Raw genomic sequence first — 18,093 nt, 5'->3', positions numbered from 1 at the left:
TGTTTCCCCTCTTTTAATCTCAACACAAACTCAAGCAAACATCTGGTAATTGATTTCTAATGAAGACATCATAATCAATCATCAACAATTTTTATTATTTTTTTATTTGTTGTGTTAAATTTGTGTTCTTTATTTGTTTTTTTATTATTTATTTGTTATAATTAGCCACTGAGATTGATTTTTATCATAATGTTGCTTGAAAATCACTCCCAATATCTAAGAGTATCAGATACAATTTGTGTTTATTTAAGCTGATTTGATATGCTCTTTTTAGAATTTTCCAGATATTGATACTTGATGTATTAATGACGATTTAATTGAACTTTTATTAATTATTTTTGTATTACAATAATATGATGTGTATTGTAGGTAGGTAAATAGATTATAATTTCAGGAAGTAAATTTAAAGTAGCTATTCAATTAAAAGTACATACTTGTATTGGAATTAGAACAATTGTAGCAATTTTAGAGGTTGTATTTGATATTTTCATGTGTAAAGATTTTTAAAAAAGGTTCAAGCAATTGGAAAAAAATAGGTTTAAAAAATATTGTTCCCGATTGTCGGCCCGAATTTCTATGACGTATACGTCGTTGGAAAGATGATTGAAATCTGTGTCATTAAATATATGTGGAATTTCATGTCAAGTGAAGCAACTTTTGAAATCGATGTCTTCCGGCCAAGATTAGTTCTATTGGATAGTAACTCAGACACAATTTTTCAACAAGATCGGTCGAGAACTCTCTGAGTTAGAGGGGGTCAAAATTTGACATTTTGGCCAAGCTGGTGTTTTTTCTTATCCATGTAACTTATTACCTATTGTTCTTAGCAAAATGTGTCCCAAATATTTTAGATAGCTATTTCTTCAATCTTTCGAAAAAATTAAAAATATTTTCCTTGAAGACCTATTTGGTCACTTAGTGCGATGCGATCAATATCTATCAAAATAAATGTTTTGTAACTCAAAACATAAAATTTTTGACTTTTTTTATAACCTTCACCATGAGTGGCAAGGGTATACATTAGGCCGGTTCGATTTCTTTCACGAAAAATAGTATAGCAGAAACGCAATTTACGGAAAATTCTATGAAATTCTCCCCAAGAAACCATAGGTCTAAAATCAAATCCTATCTTGCGCATTTCGTCTTTTATCCAATGATATCTCAGTATATGTACATTAGAATTAATTTCAAAAATTTGTTTTGCGGGTATCATCATTTTTATGAAGATTTTTGCGTAAATAAAATAACGTAAAAAATAATGGCGTCCTTTTTTTGGAAAATTTCCACTCCTTGTGGTGGTTCAACGCACCTAAGATGCGCACTTTGAGCACATATAAGTTTGTAATTTCTACATTTTTCATTTGCGACCCCACAAAGTATATATATTTTGGATCGTTATAGATAGCGAAGTCGATATAGCCATGTCCGTCTGTATGTTGAAATCAACTTTCCGTAGCCCCCAAATAACTTACATACATGATTCATACATCAATATATCTATTGTTGCTATTTAAAATTGACAAAATTGGTCCATAAATGGCTGAGATATAAGGAAAAAAACGGGATAACCTAGATTTTGGCCTATTTTTATCTATATCTGGAATACTAAGTAATTAATATAGACAACATGGATATCCAATGATAGATATTTCAAAGTCCATTGCAACGATGTATATAACTTGGACCTACAATGTGTCAAAATCGTGATAAATATTTTTTAACCCGATTTTTTTTCACCAAAAAAATAGTTTGTCCAAATTTTTTTTTTTTCAATAAATTTAAAAAAAAAATATTTTGAAAATAAAAAAAAAATTTAAAAAAACTTTTTTAAAATAAATTAAAAAACAATTTCGAAAATATAAATTTTGTTTACCTAAAAATATTTAAAAAATTTAGTTTAAAGTATAATTTGGTGAATGGTATATAAGATTAGGCACAGCCGAATATAGCTCTCGTACTTGTTTTACTATCCATTAGAACTAACCTTGGTGAAAATTTCATCCCGATCGGAAGACATCGATTTCAAAAAATTGTATATGTTAATAACTTATTAATCCAGATATAGATCAAAAATAGGTCAAAAATCTAGATAATCGTGGTTTATTATATCTCAGCCATTTGTGAGCCGATGTCACTTGGATATAAATTTTATTAAAGCAGTTTAATGTGCATACTAGCTCAAGGCGAATTCATACAAGGTGGTGTCAGTTCTACAAAAACAACGATTGGTCTTAACAAATGTCAAAAAACCAAAATGAAAAATTTAACAAATATGTATTTAGTGTAGATAATTGAATAGTGAGGGCTTTACTTAATTATGTAAACAATTGCCCAATTCATAATTGATGTCGTAGTGTTGTAGCATTGTATGTCATAAATATTTTTCAAACAAATTTTTCGAAACAAAAACAAAACATTAATAAAAAAATTACGATATACAACGATACAACGCTACGACACCAATTGTGAATTGGGCAATTAATAGAATATGTAGATATTTAAATATAAAAACAAGCTTTGACAGTTGTTAGAACCAAAAAGCGAAAAAAAAAATTGTCAGCTGTTTGATTGACTCCACCTTGTACTAGCTAATGTCTTTATTACATTCTGTACATAAATTATGAAACTAATTTAAATTTTTAAAATATCCCCAGTTTATAATTAAATTACATCCCCTAAAATGTTTCTCAATTATTCTCCATTTAACATTAAGAGTAAAATCAAATATTAATGCAATTTGTAGCTAATTTATGGATTTAAATTAATTGTAATTAATTACTTCAGCCATTTTTTTTTACATAAATGCATATTTTTTGTTATAATATTGAATGCTGATATAAAACATTTTTTCCAATTAATGAAAATTATTGTTGGTACATAATAAATGGACAAAAATTTAATTATTAAAAGGAACTTAATGTAGGAAATCAATAATTTTGATAAACACTAAACATACCACTGAATTTATTAAATGGTGACAAATTCTGAAAAACATTGAAATATACATCTGAAGTTTTTAATATGCTCAATAAATAAATTTCTTTTGTGTGACTAAAGGGTGTCAATTTCCCTCTCCTAGGCAAATGATATAGGTATTTATGTTACAGATCTCTTTCATAAAAAGTATTAAAATATGAACCGGCCTCTAGCCCCAAGGAACCGATTGCGGGACGTGTTCTGTTTAAACAAAATAAAGATACCAAATAATTTAAAATGACATTAAATTAAACCCGGGACAGACATTGCTAAACTAGTGTTACTAATTCCCTTTATACTATTTAAAGCAATTTAATATGACAGCAACAAAATCTATCTCTCATTAGCCTCAAACTTTTCAACCTTCAAATGGCAAAAGTTTTTTTTTCATTCGATAAAATAAATAAAACTGAACAGAACAGAAGCTTTGATGATTATTTTAATGAATTTAATGATTAAAATTCGAACAAATCTCATCACAAGACACAAAACATAAAGAAAACAAAAAAAAAACTTTAAAAGAAATGTGTCATTGATTTAATTTGCTAATCTTGATAAGAAGTACAGTTTAAACAAGTAAGAGAACTATATTCGGCTGTGTCGTATCTTATACACCCTGTCACGCCTTGAAAAAAACTCAGGTAAAAAAATATTTGAACCCATTGTATGTCCAAATTACTATGGTGCTATTTACATCATTGTAAAGGTCTTTGAAATATCTATCACTAGATATCCATATTGTCTACATTAATGACTTAGTGATGAAGATATATGTAGATCAAGAATTGGTCAGAAGTCGAGGTAGTCGTGATTTTTTGCTTATAGTCTCAGCCATTTGTGAGTCGATTTTCTCTAATTTAAATAGCAATAGCACATGGTTATATCGACTCCGTTATCTATAACGATCCAGAATATATATACTTTATTGGGTCGCGAATGAAAAAAGTATATATTACAAACGGATTGACAAACTATATACCCTTGCCACTCATGGTGAAGGGTATAAAAATTCAAATTTCATTTATTTTTACAAAAATAAAAAAGTTGTATGTAGTAAAGTTTTTTGGGACACCTTAATATCTAAAAGAAACTGTAACAGAAAGACATAAAAAGAAGATAACAAAACGGCAAATCAATTCTAAATATTTGTTGTTAAAAAATAAAAATCACACATCTGTTGAATATTAATTAATTGCATTTATGTATGTTTATTTATTATTTATTTTGTATTATGTTTGTTTGTGTGGACAGTTTATTCGGTATTTGATTTGAAAAGAAATAAATAAAATATAAATGTGTTTTTTTAGCGAAAGTAATTTTTTACACATTCACAGCAACACACACTCCATATTATATTATTTTAAGCGAATAATGGCCTTTATATTAGTTTGAATTTTGTAGGTTTAAATAGATAATTAATTTGCATAACAATATACCACACAGTAATTTGTTTTACAAGATGCTAAATTTATTTGAGAAAATAAAAAACAATAGATTTTTACTTTACACCACTATAAAAGGGGAATGGTATTATAAATTTGTGCTGATATTTGTAATGTCCAAAAATAATGAATACTCAGTTAATTTTGTCATATCTACAATAATCATTTGCGATCCTAAAAACCCATGGCATTTCGTAAATTTTTTTTTTAAATTGTTTCTTTATTTCTTTACATAGTCAACAAATCTTTTCGGTGAAAAATTAATAAAAAAAAAATAGTTTTTAAATTTGTTTGCAATTTTTTTTAATTTTAAAAAATGTATGAAAAACATTTTTTCCATTAAAAAAATATTTTTCCCGATTTAGACCCATTGTAGGTCCAACTTTGGACTTTGAAATATCTATCATTAGATATTCATATTGTCTATATTAATGACTTAGTAATCCAGATATAGATCAACAAGTAAGAGAGCTATATTCAGCTGTGCCGAATCTTATATACCCTTCACCAAATTATACTTTAAAATAAAAATTTTAAATATTTTTAGGTACACAAAATTAAATTTTTTCTTTCCAAAATTGTTTTTTTCGAAATAGTTTTTTAAATTTAAAAAAAAATTTGTTAGTTTTTAAAAAAAAAAATTTTGGTATAAAAAAAAATTCCAACTTACTATGGTATTATATACGTCGTTGCAAAGGTCTTTGAAATATCTATAATTAGATATATCTCAGCCATTTGTGCCGAACCGGAAGAATTTCGTAGATATTGATGTATGAATCGTGCATGTAAGTTATTTGGGGGCTTGGAAAGTTGATTTAAACATACAGACGGACGGATCCAGAATACTATATATATACTTTGTGGGGTCGCAAATGAAAAATGTAGAAATTACAAACGGAATGACGAAACTTATATATACCCTTGCCACTCATGTTATAAAAATAGGCCAAAAATCGAGGTTGTCCCTTATTTTTCCTTTTATGTATACATAGCTACCGAGCCAGGAGAATTCCCGATATATTGATGTATCAATCATGGTTGTAAGTTATTTAGGGGCTACGGAAAGTTGATTTCAACATTCTGACGGATATGGCTATATCGACTCCGCTATCTATAACGATCCAGTAGATATATCCTTTTTGGGTCGCAAATTACAAATTTAGAAATTACAGTGACAAACTTATATATACCCTTGCCACTCATGTTGAAGGGTATATATAATATATATACTTTGATGATATACTGACATTTCTCATACAAAAATTAGACTAATTGGAAGTATATCGTTACGAAAAACGATAACCAGACATTGAGAAAAGCATATTAAAGGCTTAATTTTTTCAAAAATCAATACGAATTTAAATATTAGAAAAAAAGACACAAAATGTATTTTTAAGAAATCCGCCAATTTCAAAATGTTCTCATTGATAACTCATAATAGGAAAATCTGTTAAAATTGAAACAATTTTAAATAATAATGAACACAGACATATGATCCTGAATAAGTGAGTATCCACTTAGGGATATTTCTTTTCTCAAAATCTCCAAAGTTGAATGCTCTCGGATATCCTTCAAAAGATGTGGTCGAGTGGAAAAAGGTACATGAAATGAATAACTTATTTCTTCTAACTTCTTTATAAAATATTTCTTCTTTATTATTCCTTCATGGAATTGTTTGTGGTACCACAGATTGCCCTGATCTATTGAATAATATTAATATTTCTGTTCCTCAGAGATCTCTAAGGAAATTTCAATTTTGAACCTCTTAATAAATCAATTAGGTTATTTAATACCTTTTGCCAATATTTAGATATAAGTCAATCCAATAATATTTTTAAATACCAATTAAATAATTTGTTATAAATGTTAATTTAGTTTTAAGTTTCTAGTCTGTAAGGATTTTTGTATCCATAGACTAAATGAATTAAATATATAAACTTGTTGAAGTTAGGCAATATTTAATATTAAAATTTTAACAGGATGAATGTTGCAAGCAGTCGTTACAGACTGTTAAATTCAAATCGCTAATGCAAATTCGTAACAGTATTATGTTAATTAAAAATAATTTGTTTCTAGCGCAAAGCATTAATACATTAACATGTATTTGTATTAAAGAAACATATAGAGTGAACATAAATGTAAATCTGCCCTTGCTCCCGGGGAAACTCTTTAAAAGAGAGTTTTAATTAGCCATCGTAAAATAAACCTAATTTGAGGACGTGTTTTATTTTATGACGGCAAACTAAAACTGTCTTTTTAAGAGTTTCATCCGAACTTTTATTTTTACGTTGAAAAATTTTAGATGGATTTTAATTTTTAAAGTCACAAAATACTGTTATAAAAAAACGTTTTTGATATCACTTATAACCGTTACGGTCCCTGGTTAAAATTGGTAAAAAAAATATTGTGTAGGGAATCATTAATATTGTTTTTATTCATTTATACAATCATGCATCTAATAATATAGATAATATTTTTTGTATTTATTTTACATGGCGAAATAAGGTTAGTATTATTTCGTTCAGTGTATTTTTTTCAGATAGTCGTTTTTACACTACAGCATTTGATCTTGGCAACCCTACTTTGCAAAACCAACAAATGTCAAATTTTGACATTTTGCTTATTTCTCAAAAGACCGCTGCCATATGTAGCGGATTTTTTTCTTTTTTTATATTGTGTTCTGGTGAAATTTATATAAAAAATTAAAATAATATTGCAGACTTATAAAGAAAGATAAAATATTAAGCTAAATATTTTATTTAGCAAAAAGCCCTCAAAATGATGTACGAGAATGAAGAAGGTAAGAAGAAAATAGCATTTAACTTTTAGCCAGCAAAAAAAGTCTGAAAAGACTACGAATAAAAAAACATGGCGTCGGAGCTCCATCACACGTTAACAATTGTATTTCATTTTACAGAATTGTATGAGGAGGAGAATGCGGAGGAAATCTCCCATGAGTTGTGGCAAGAAGCCTGTTGGATTGTTATTAACGCCTATTTTGATGAAAAAGGTTTGGTACGACAGCAGTTGGACAGTTTTGATGAATTTATTCAGATGTCTGTCCAACGTATAGTGGAAGATTCTCCCGCTATAGATTTGCAGGCCGAGGCTCAACATACTTCAGGAGAAATTGAGACACCGGTAAGTGTTTGGGTTTTTGCCTAAAGCAATTTTATGTGACAAGATTTCATGAATTTTATTTCAGCCTCGTTTTCTTTTAAAATTTGAACAAATTTATTTGTCAAAACCCACACATTGGGAAAAAGATGGTTCGCCCAGTCCTATGATGCCCAACGAAGCTCGTCTGCGTAACTTAACCTATTCGGCTCCTCTGTATGTGGACATAACAAAAACTAAAGTTGTGGAAGGTGTAGCACCTGTAGAAACACAACATCAAAAGACTTTCATTGGCAAAATTCCAATTATGTTACGTTCCACCTACTGTTTGCTGTCCCAACTAACAGATCGTGATTTAACTGAGTTGAACGAGTGTCCTTTAGATCCTGGTGGTTATTTCATTATCAACGGTTCCGAAAAGGTATTAATTGCCCAGGAAAAAATGGCCACCAATACTGTCTATGTATTCAGCATGAAGGATGGCAAATATGCTTACAAATCTGAAATCAGATCTTGTTTAGAACATAGTTCTCGACCCACATCTACCCTCTGGGTTAATATGATGGCCAGAGGTTCACAGAATATAAAGAAGTCGGCCATTGGTCAACGTATCATTGCCATTCTGCCCTATATCAAGCAGGAAATTCCAATAATGATTGTTTTCCGTGCTTTGGGCTTTGTGGCCGATCGTGATATTTTAGAACACATTATTTATGACTTTGATGATCCCGAAATGATGGAAATGGTTAAACCCTCATTGGACGAGGCTTTTGTAGTGCAAGAGCAAAATGTTGCTTTGAATTTTATAGGTACTCGTGGTGCCAGACCCGGTGTCACCAAGGACAAACGTATTAAATATGCTAAGGAAATCTTACAGAAGGAAATGTTGCCTCATGTGGGCGTCTCCGATTTTTGTGAAACGAAAAAGGCTTACTTTTTGGGTTACATGGTGCACAGATTGCTGTTGGCTTCATTGGGTCGACGTGAATTGGACGATCGGGATCACTACGGTAAAATATTTTTTTTATTTTTCATTGTATTTACATTTATTTATTTCATTTATTTGTAATTTAGGTAATAAACGTTTAGACTTGGCTGGTCCCTTATTGGCCTTTTTGTTCCGTGGTCTTTTCAAAAATCTAATGAAAGAAGTCAGAATGTATACACAAAAGTTCATTGATCGTGGAAAGGATTTCAATTTGGAGTTGGCCATCAAAACTAATATCATTACTGATGGTTTACGTTACTCCTTGGCTACCGGTAACTGGGGAGACCAGAAAAAGGCTCATCAGGCCAGAGCTGGTGTATCTCAGGTAAGTTGTCATTATTTTGTTAAGAAAAAAAGAACAATTTCTCACACCCAGATATTTTTTAGGTATTGAATCGTTTAACCTTTGCCTCCACATTGTCCCATTTGAGACGTGTCAATTCGCCTATTGGTCGTGATGGTAAATTGGCTAAACCCCGTCAGTTGCACAATACTCTATGGGGCATGTTGTGTCCTGCCGAAACTCCCGAGGGAGCTGCTGTCGGTCTGGTCAAAAATTTAGCTTTGATGGCTTACATTTCTGTCGGTTCTCAACCCTCGCCCATCTTGGAGTTCTTGGAAGAGTGGTCTATGGAAAATTTAGAAGAAATTGCTCCTTCTGCCATAGCAGATGCCACCAAGATTTTCGTAAACGGTTGTTGGGTGGGTATACATCGTGATCCCGAACAATTGATGGCCACTTTACGTAAACTGAGGAGACAGATGGATATCATTGTGTCCGAAGTGTCTATGATTCGAGATATTCGTGATCGTGAAATTCGTATTTACACAGATGCCGGTAGAATTTGTCGTCCTTTGTTGATTGTTGAAAATGGTTCATTGCTGTTGAAAAAAACTCATGTTGAAATGTTAAAGGAACGCGATTACAACAACTACAGTTGGCAGGTTCTGGTAGCCTCGGGTGTGGTGGAGTATATTGACACATTGGAAGAGGAAACTGTGATGATTGCTATGTCGCCCTACGATTTGAAACAAGATAAGGATTATGCCTACTGTACAACCTACACACATTGTGAAATTCATCCTGCTATGATATTGGGTGTATGCGCCTCTATTATTCCCTTCCCTGATCACAATCAGTCTCCCCGTAATACCTATCAAAGTGCTATGGGTAAGTTTTAACAATTATTATAGCATTCTTACTTGCTCTTTTATGATTTTACTTCTTTTTGTTTGTCGTATCTTACAGGTAAACAAGCTATGGGTGTGTATATCACCAATTTCCACGTACGGATGGACACTCTTGCTCATGTTTTATACTATCCCATGAAGCCTTTGGTTACTACACGCTCTATGGAGTACTTACGTTTCAGAGAATTGCCAGCCGGTATTAATTCTATTGTAGCCATTCTTTGTTACACAGGTTACAACCAAGAAGATTCTGTTATTTTAAATGCTTCGGCTGTAGAAAGAGGTTACTTCCGATCCGTGTTTTACCGTTCATACAAAGACTCGGAAAATAAACGTATCGGCGATCAAGAGGAGAACTTTGAAAAGCCCAACAGACAAACCTGCCAAGGCATGCGCAATGCTCATTATGACAAATTAGACGATGATGGTATTATTGCTCCGGGTATTCGTGTGTCTGGTGATGATGTGGTTATTGGCAAAACTATTACTCTGCCCGAAAGTGACGATGAATTAGATGGCAATACTAAACGTTTCACGAAGAGAGATGCCTCAACGTTCTTACGTAATTCTGAAACTGGTATTGTCGATCAGGTTATGTTGACGCTCAACAGTGAGGGCTACAAGTTTTGTAAGATTCGTGTGAGATCGGTGCGTATACCGCAAATTGGCGACAAGTTTGCTTCTCGTCACGGTCAAAAGGGTACCTGTGGTATTCAGTATCGCCAAGAAGATATGGCATTTACATGTGAAGGTTTAGCTCCCGATATTATTATTAATCCTCACGCTATTCCATCTCGTATGACAATTGGCCATTTAATTGAGTGTCTGCAAGGTAAACTCGGCTCGAACAAAGGTGAAATTGGTGATGCTACACCATTCAATGATGCCGTCAACGTACAAAAGATTTCCACGTTCCTGCAAGAATACGGCTATCACTTGCGTGGCAATGAAGTCATGTATAACGGTCATACGGGACGTAAAATTAATGCCCAAGTTTTCTTGGGACCCACTTACTATCAGCGTCTCAAACATATGGTGGACGACAAAATTCACAGCAGAGCTCGTGGTCCCGTACAGATTCTGGTGCGACAACCTATGGAGGGCAGAGCTCGTGATGGTGGTCTACGTTTCGGTGAAATGGAACGTGATTGTCAGATATCTCACGGTGCTGCACAATTTCTGCGCGAACGTCTCTTTGAAGTCTCCGATCCCTACCGCATACATGTCTGTAATTTCTGTGGTCTAATTGCAATTGCCAATCTGCGTAATAATACCTTTGAATGCAAGGGCTGCAAGAATAAGACACAAATCTCACAAGTTCGTTTACCATACGCAGCTAAATTATTGTTCCAAGAATTGATGTCTATGAATATTGCACCACGTTTGATGGTCGTTTAAAATGTATCAAATGTGTCTACGAGGATTACGATAAAGCTCGTTTAATTTTCTTTATCAAATCAATATATCAGTAAGAATTTTTTTTATTTAAAATCATAATGAATAAAATTATTAATGTATGACTAAAGTCTTAATAAAATTTTATTAATTAACAAAAAAAAATTTATTTCACCAGTTTTATTTTATGAGAGTATATTTTTATTGACATTTTGTTAAATTTTATCCAAATTGTAGAAATTTTTATTTAGGGGAACCTATAGTGCACATTTTAGTCACATTAGTCAGTAACTTTGGTCTTTTATATGTATAGATTGGTATCAACAACCAATCCCACGGCAGTCGGTTCTACGCACCGGAATGACCCAGTTTACAGAAAATATTGATATCTTGTGAAAGGTCTTCAAAAGGCATTTTTAGCATCATAACATCCATTGACTTTTGAGAGCAACTGTAGTATGTTACTACAGTTGCTTAAAGAAAATTTGTTTAAACTTTAAACAAATTTTATTTTATTTTTGGAAACCTATTTTCTTCCCGATCTGATGTTAGCTATTTGTTCAAGACACAACATGTTTTGGGTTTGTTTTAACATGAAATTGTAAACTATTTTATACATATGTACATACCAATAGCATATGAAATGCCACAGAACAAAGGGGAATATTTAAACAAAAGTTCACATTTTGGAGTGTAAAATTCCTTGTAAAATGTATCAATGAATAGATGCTGTGTTTTCTATTTATGGCTTAAACTAACATTTAAGACGAAAATTAACAGTTTACAAATAAATTCAATGAGATTCCTATGTACATTAGGATGGCCAAAAAAATTTTTCGTTGTTACCAACTAAAATAAGAGCTAAAATTGTAGAGTTCGACAAAATATTCGGTTTCGCCAAATATTCGGGTTTCGGGCAAAAATTCGCCTGTTCACATTAAAAATATCTTTTTAAATATACTAAGAGAATTTAGCTATCATAATTGTTTAAACATTAATTTCACTATCTTTTATTCTTATTCCCTCCTGTTTTGTAAATCAATCCGTGTAACTATTTCGTTTTTAAAACCAATTCACACACATTGGTTTCGAGTAAACAAACTTGTTTCGATGTACAAATTCGTGCGATTTGTACAACATCAATTTGTCAATTATTCGTTTTTAAAAATCGTACATTTTATATGTATTTCAAACCCACCTCAAAAATACTATTCTTATCAAGATGGAATTGAGAAAAAGTGAAGCACATAGTTTCGGATTATAAATTTCGTTGCCAATCAATTCTTAAAATGTTCGTTCAAGCGTTAGCCGTTAAAGGGCTGGATGAAATGATCCCCTATTTCACAATATTTTTTTTAAAAAGATTAATATACATTTAGATTACTCATCATCTATATTTCGATCAATGGTTCGAAAGAATTAATTCTTAATTGCATTTTCAAAGTCAAATTAAATTTTATCTTTCTAGCATTCCGTTAATGAATTCATTTGGAATTAATTCATAGGCATAATGTACTTCAAATGTATTGAATTCATTCTTTTGAGAATTCATTCGTTATAGAATTAAGGAATTAATAATTGAATCATTAAAATTTTCTTTAATTTAAATCCATTAAAAGGCTCAATTTTTATCAACTTTTTAAATGATTAAAAGCAAAAACAAAACTGAATGAATAAAAAATATTTTAATTCAATTTTGTATGACTTCTGTAATGAATTAATTCAACGATAAAAGCCTTTGAATGATACTAAAGAATTAGATGTTATGGTATGAATGGATGACATGTTTTAATTCCGAATTAAGATTTTAGTGAATTAAGCTCAAATTGGATTAGTTCGAAGATCTTATTAGGATAAAGTTGTATCGAAAGACATTAACGAATAAATTCCTGCCGTAATATCAGTATGTGTTTAGATTTATTTAATTATAATTTTTGCGCAATTTTAAGGACCAGCCTAATGTACATTTCTCACAATTATTTGGTAAACGTTTACAAACTTATATTCTATTGTTATGTTACTCCTTTTTAAAACAATCGAAAAAAATACTTGTTTCTACATTAATGACATAAATGGTATAAACAAGGTCAAAATCAAGAGAAACATCTTTTTTCGAATTTAGGCATATTTTTGTTTCAATGAGTGTTTCTTTAAATAGAATAGAAATAAAACTGCAATTCATGTTTTTAAATTTCGATAGAATTCTTTTTTTTTATTAAATTACATATAATTTTTGTTAAATACTTAATTATGTTATCTTAAAATGCAATCCAAAAATGTATATAAAAAAGTAAAAAAAATATATATAAAATGATTTATAAAAGAAAATACTATTGTTAAATGTTTTGATAAAGTATACAATTTATTTATGTAATAAATCTAATTTTGTCATTTAAGTTAAGGGAGCAACTCATAAAATATTTGATAAAGTATTATTTTTTAATAATAATTTTGTTAAAACGCAGCTTTTTTCTTAAAATATTTTGACTTTAAGTTAGAAATAACTGTTTGAATTAGAATTTCGTTTCCTTTTACTTATAATTTAGTTAAGAAGCAACATATTTTGAATTAAAATGTATTTAAATTTGTATTAAATTAAAAATAAAATAATGATAAAGTCAAATGTATATAGGTACGTATCTGTCAGATTTTATTAGTATGTATATGCAGCAAAATTAATTTTGTTATTTCAGTGCGCCATCGGTTTGCCCTACTATTCAAGTAAAATTTTGTAAAATAGTATGACTCGGGTTTTCCAACAGTCTTCCCTTTTATTAGTTAAACAAAGCGAAGGCGAACTGTACTTGTAATATTTTAAAAAAGAGCTTAGTTAATAAAAACCAAAATGTTGATAAAAATCTAATTTCTGTTTGGACGAACCCCTATTTATAGCGATAAAAAGGAGAGCTTACTAAAGAGTGGCTAACTTTTCCATACAGGAATTTCCAAAATTTTAGCCATTCGTTAGTAAGCATAAATTGTTTATATTGATTAAGCGTTAAAAAGAACATTAAATAAACTATAATTACATATCATGTATGTATATGTTTGTATATAAAAATATGTTTGTATATAAAAAAATTAAATGCAAACACTTTAAAAATGCAAATCGAATTTCATAATATATTATTAGTTCCCTCTTTGTAAATGAATCATCTATTAGATAAGATAAATGTTCAATTTTAATTACTTTCGTGCTAAAATTTGTTATGGGTATTTACCTTAGATTTTATTTTGTTTCGTTGTTTTTGTTTTTCTTTAGTAATTTATAACTTTCTGTTATTGCTCCCTTATTCTTAAAAACTCACCCCCGAAAAAATGCAAACAATATCTTTTGTTTTACTTTTACACTCTTCCAGCTGGAGCAATGATATTTTTATCATGGAAACGTAAAATACGCGTTAGCATGGTAGTAATGCAAGGTATTTGCTTTTGTTGATGCATCTCCGGAGTGTCGGGAGTGCAGGATTCGAAATCAACGGCCACGCGTTGACAAACAAATGTCAACAAGGTCAATATATCATAACGTTTTCCATTGGCAGCCAATTCAGCACATAATGACTGCATAAACCAGGAACCACGAGTGGTGTTGCGCCATGAATAAAATCCGGGTATGGTAGAATAGGCAATGAGAAAGTCCGCATGAACTGGTATTTTGTAGCTCATTGATGAGTCACCATCCGTCTGTGTTACTGCACGTTTCATTGTTACACCAGGATCCAGGCGATCACCTTGACAAGCCTGAATAAAGAACAGTTTGGGTTTGCCAGCCAAAGAACGGCAGTGCTGAGCGGTAAAATAATGCCATATACTGTCCAATTTATATTGCGTGTCCTTGGCATAAATGAAACCCATTTCACCATGCGACAGTATGGCTACTAATATGCAATCGCTGTTGGTGTGATCTTGACTAGCAGCCCATTCGATTTGTCGTTTTATTTCACCCAAAGTATAGTCTTTATGAATCTTAACATCGAATTCTAGCTGTTTAAGGCAGCGCGCTAAATTATCACAGTCCACATTGGTGCCTGATCGCGATTTCAGGGTTGGCACCATAAAATGTTCATGATTAAAAATCAGTGCCAACCCACGATTTTTATGACGCATATTATACTCGACAGCATGGCGGTCAGTTGGCATTATTGCAGTGTAATTGCTGGATGATGTGTTGTATGATTTGTTTGCCAATTGGGCTATTGCTCCCTGCTGTTGAAGATGATTAGATGAAGAACCACTGGAATAGTAGGTGGTAGATGCATTATTTGACGAGCCCAGGGAACCAAATGCATCGGTAATATCATCAGTGTTGGTAGAACGTTCTACAAATGATCCAACTTGATCTTCGGATGCTGCAGCCATTTTAGTTAACTTCACAATTTTTTTATTAACAATTTAAATGTCTTTGTTTATCAAATGATTGCACTTTATGTCCTTTTCGTTTCACAACTTTGCGGTCTTGTTGTTATCTTTAGAGATGCTTTTGTTCGTTTGAGCGCGTCTGTTTTATTATAAATTACTTGTTGTTTAGTTTTGCTTTGTTATTAAATTTGTTGTGTTTTGCTTTGTTTGTTTCCTTCTCTTCTTTTTTAAATTTCCCAGTGCTGTCAACTATTAATTGTAAAATCACGCAAATACAGTAAATATAGTTACGTTTTACTTCTGATTGCTAATTAAAGCAGTTTAGTATTTTACAATTCGTAACAACTCTTTATTTATTTAAATTTATACAACGTTAATGTCGGCATACTTACAAACCATGTTAATAACTGCGTTTTATCAACATTTTGGATAAGTAGAAGTTTTTACTAATGAAAATGTTTATAAACATGATGAAAATTGCATGAGTCGTTACAGACCGTTAAATTCAAATTGCTAATGCAAAGTCGTAGCAATATTTTTTACACACAATTTTTAAGTTCACAAAGATAAAGCTGGCTTGGTTACAAATTTTCAGAAAATGAGAGTTTCTTATCGCAATGTATATACACATCTGCTCAAAATAATAGATACACCAAAATTTATTTTTTAAAAACGAAAAAAAATAATGGTATATTGTAAAATTATAAAAAAAATTCAGTCGATTTTTATTTATAGTTAAAAGGAGAGTAAAAAACAAAAACAAAATATTTCATAATTAATAATAAATATTATAAAGTAAATTAAATTTCTTAAATTTCGAAAAATTTGGTGCTCATAATAATAGATACATTTTTAAAAATTCTTATTAAACAAAAGCTAATAAATTTTATCTTAAAAAAAAATTAGTTTATTATTAAAGTAAAGCTAGTATCCAGTATATCCACCTTTGTTTTGTAAAACTTTCTCCACTCTTCTGGGCATACTGGATATCAAGTTCTGACACTTCTCCAATGGAATCTCGTACCATATTTTTTGCGTTTTCTCCCATAAATCGTCTTTATTTTTGAAAACTTCCTTCGAAAGCCTTATCTTTAATTCACTCCACAAGTTTTCTATTGGGTTTAAATCAGGGGATTGGCTGGGCCAGCTTAAAACAGGTACGTTATTCTCCAAGAACCAGTTTTTAACTAATCTTGAACTATGTTTTGGGTCGTTGTCCTGCTGGAATGTCCATATTAATGGCATATTTTCCGATGCATATGGAAGCATTACGTTTTCCAATATGTCTCTATACCCACTAGCATTCATGGTATCTTCTATTCGGAATATCGGACCAACACCATTCGATGAAAAGCAACCCCAAACCATTATGTTTCCCCCGCCATGTTTTACCGTCTTTTTTGTAAATTTAACGTGGAATTCTTTTCCTTTTGGTCGGCGTACATTTCTTTGGCAGTCGTTTCCAAACAAATTTATTTTTGTTTCGTCGCTCCATAAAATATTTCTCCATTTTTTTTCGCCTTCACACCCGGACCATTGTAAGTGCTCTTTAGCAAATTCTAATCTTGTCTTGATATTTTTTTGGCGCATTAGTGGCACTTTTCTGGCAATTCTTCCCGGCAATTTAGCTTGTAAAAGACGACGACGAACTGTTTGTGGACTGATTTCGTTACATAGCTCCGCAGAAATAGCTTTCGATGATATGAAAGGGTCTTTTTTAACCATAAGGACGATCCGCCTATCTGTTTCTGGACTGGTTTTCTTTGGTCTACCGCGAGTTTCTCTTTTTTGTTTTTTAGATAAAGCATTTTGGACAAAATGTAAAGATCTTCCTATGCTCTTTGCCAGGGACCCGAAATAACTGTTATTTTTTTTTAAACAAGCAATTGGTTATAGAAAAAATAACTGCAAAAAAATAGGTCCCGTAATAACAATTATAAATAACTCAAAAAAATTTTAGTCTATGATAACCATTATGAAAAAATTTAATTTTGTTAGGTCTTTGATAACCATTATGAAAGATTTTTATTTTTTTTGGTCTTCAATAATCATAATGAAAGATTTTTATTTATTTCGGTCTCTGATAACCATTATGAAAGATTTTTATTTTTTTTGGTCTTCAATAACCATTATGAATGATTTTTATTTTTTTGGTCTTTGATAACCATTATAAAAAAATTTTATTTTTTTGGTCTTCGATAGACTACAGCCATTACAAATATTTATACCCTACACCACCATAGTGATATAGCGTATAGTGCCCCAAGGACGAAGTCTATTTAATTTGGTTAGAATCCGTCTATTATTTCTCCTAGCCCCCAAACGATTGTCCTATCTGAAAATAGATAATCCCTCATAAATATCTTAGTTATATAGATATCCAAACCAAATTCAGCCCAAATAAGTTTTATATAAGCCGAACTCTCACTACTAAATTTTGTGACGATTGGTCCATAATTAGTCATAGCTCCCATAAAAGGCCCACTTCCGAAAAGCATTTTAACGAGTATAGATTTCTTAAAAAAGTTGGTATTCAAATAAAATTTAGCACAAATAACTTTCATATATATAGAAGACATGTCACTTAATTTTATGCCGATTGGTCCATAATTAGTCATAGCTCCC

The 18,093-nt window shown here is 31.0% G+C and overlaps 2 protein-coding genes across 2 annotated transcripts; one reads left to right on the top strand and one right to left on the bottom strand.

Annotated features, from left to right (window-relative positions):
• Positions 1–7,071: 7,071 nt before the first annotated feature.
• RpII140 (RNA polymerase II subunit RpII140) lies at positions 7,072–11,274 on the top strand. The gene is made up of 6 exons (XM_065515145.1): positions 7,072–7,218; positions 7,336–7,559; positions 7,624–8,545; positions 8,610–8,848; positions 8,911–9,694; positions 9,773–11,274. Exons 1-6 carry the CDS (start codon positions 7,197–7,199, stop codon positions 11,110–11,112), a joined length of 3,531 nt encoding a protein of 1,176 aa, XP_065371217.1. The 5' UTR covers positions 7,072–7,196; the 3' UTR covers positions 11,113–11,274.
• Positions 11,275–13,290: 2,016 nt separating this feature from the next.
• Drice (Death related ICE-like caspase) lies at positions 13,291–15,572 on the bottom strand. The gene has a single exon (XM_065515144.1). The coding sequence runs from the start codon at positions 15,466–15,468 to the stop codon at positions 14,455–14,457; it is 1,014 nt and encodes a 337-aa protein (XP_065371216.1). The 5' UTR covers positions 15,469–15,572; the 3' UTR covers positions 13,291–14,454.
• Positions 15,573–18,093: the final 2,521 nt, after the last annotated feature.

This window comes from Calliphora vicina, chromosome 1, assembly GCF_958450345.1.
Source record: "Calliphora vicina chromosome 1, idCalVici1.1, whole genome shotgun sequence".
In the NCBI taxonomy this organism is placed as follows: domain Eukaryota; kingdom Metazoa; phylum Arthropoda; class Insecta; order Diptera; family Calliphoridae; genus Calliphora; species Calliphora vicina.
Note: the sequence above shows the minus strand (reverse complement) of the source record. Positions and strands in the feature narration are given on the sequence as shown.

Coding starts and splice junctions, on each gene's coding strand:
- RpII140 (XM_065515145.1), top strand. CDS start 7,197: ATGATGTACGAGAATGAAGAAG. Junction 7,219..7,335: donor GATGTACGAGAATGAAGAAG/GTAAGAAGAAAA, acceptor TTCATTTTACAG/AATTGTATGAGGAGGAGAAT. Junction 8,546..8,609: donor GGACGATCGGGATCACTACG/GTAAAATATTTT, acceptor TTTGTAATTTAG/GTAATAAACGTTTAGACTTG.
- Drice (XM_065515144.1), bottom strand. CDS start 15,468: ATGGCTGCAGCATCCGAAGATCAAGTTGGATCATTTGTAGAACGTTCT.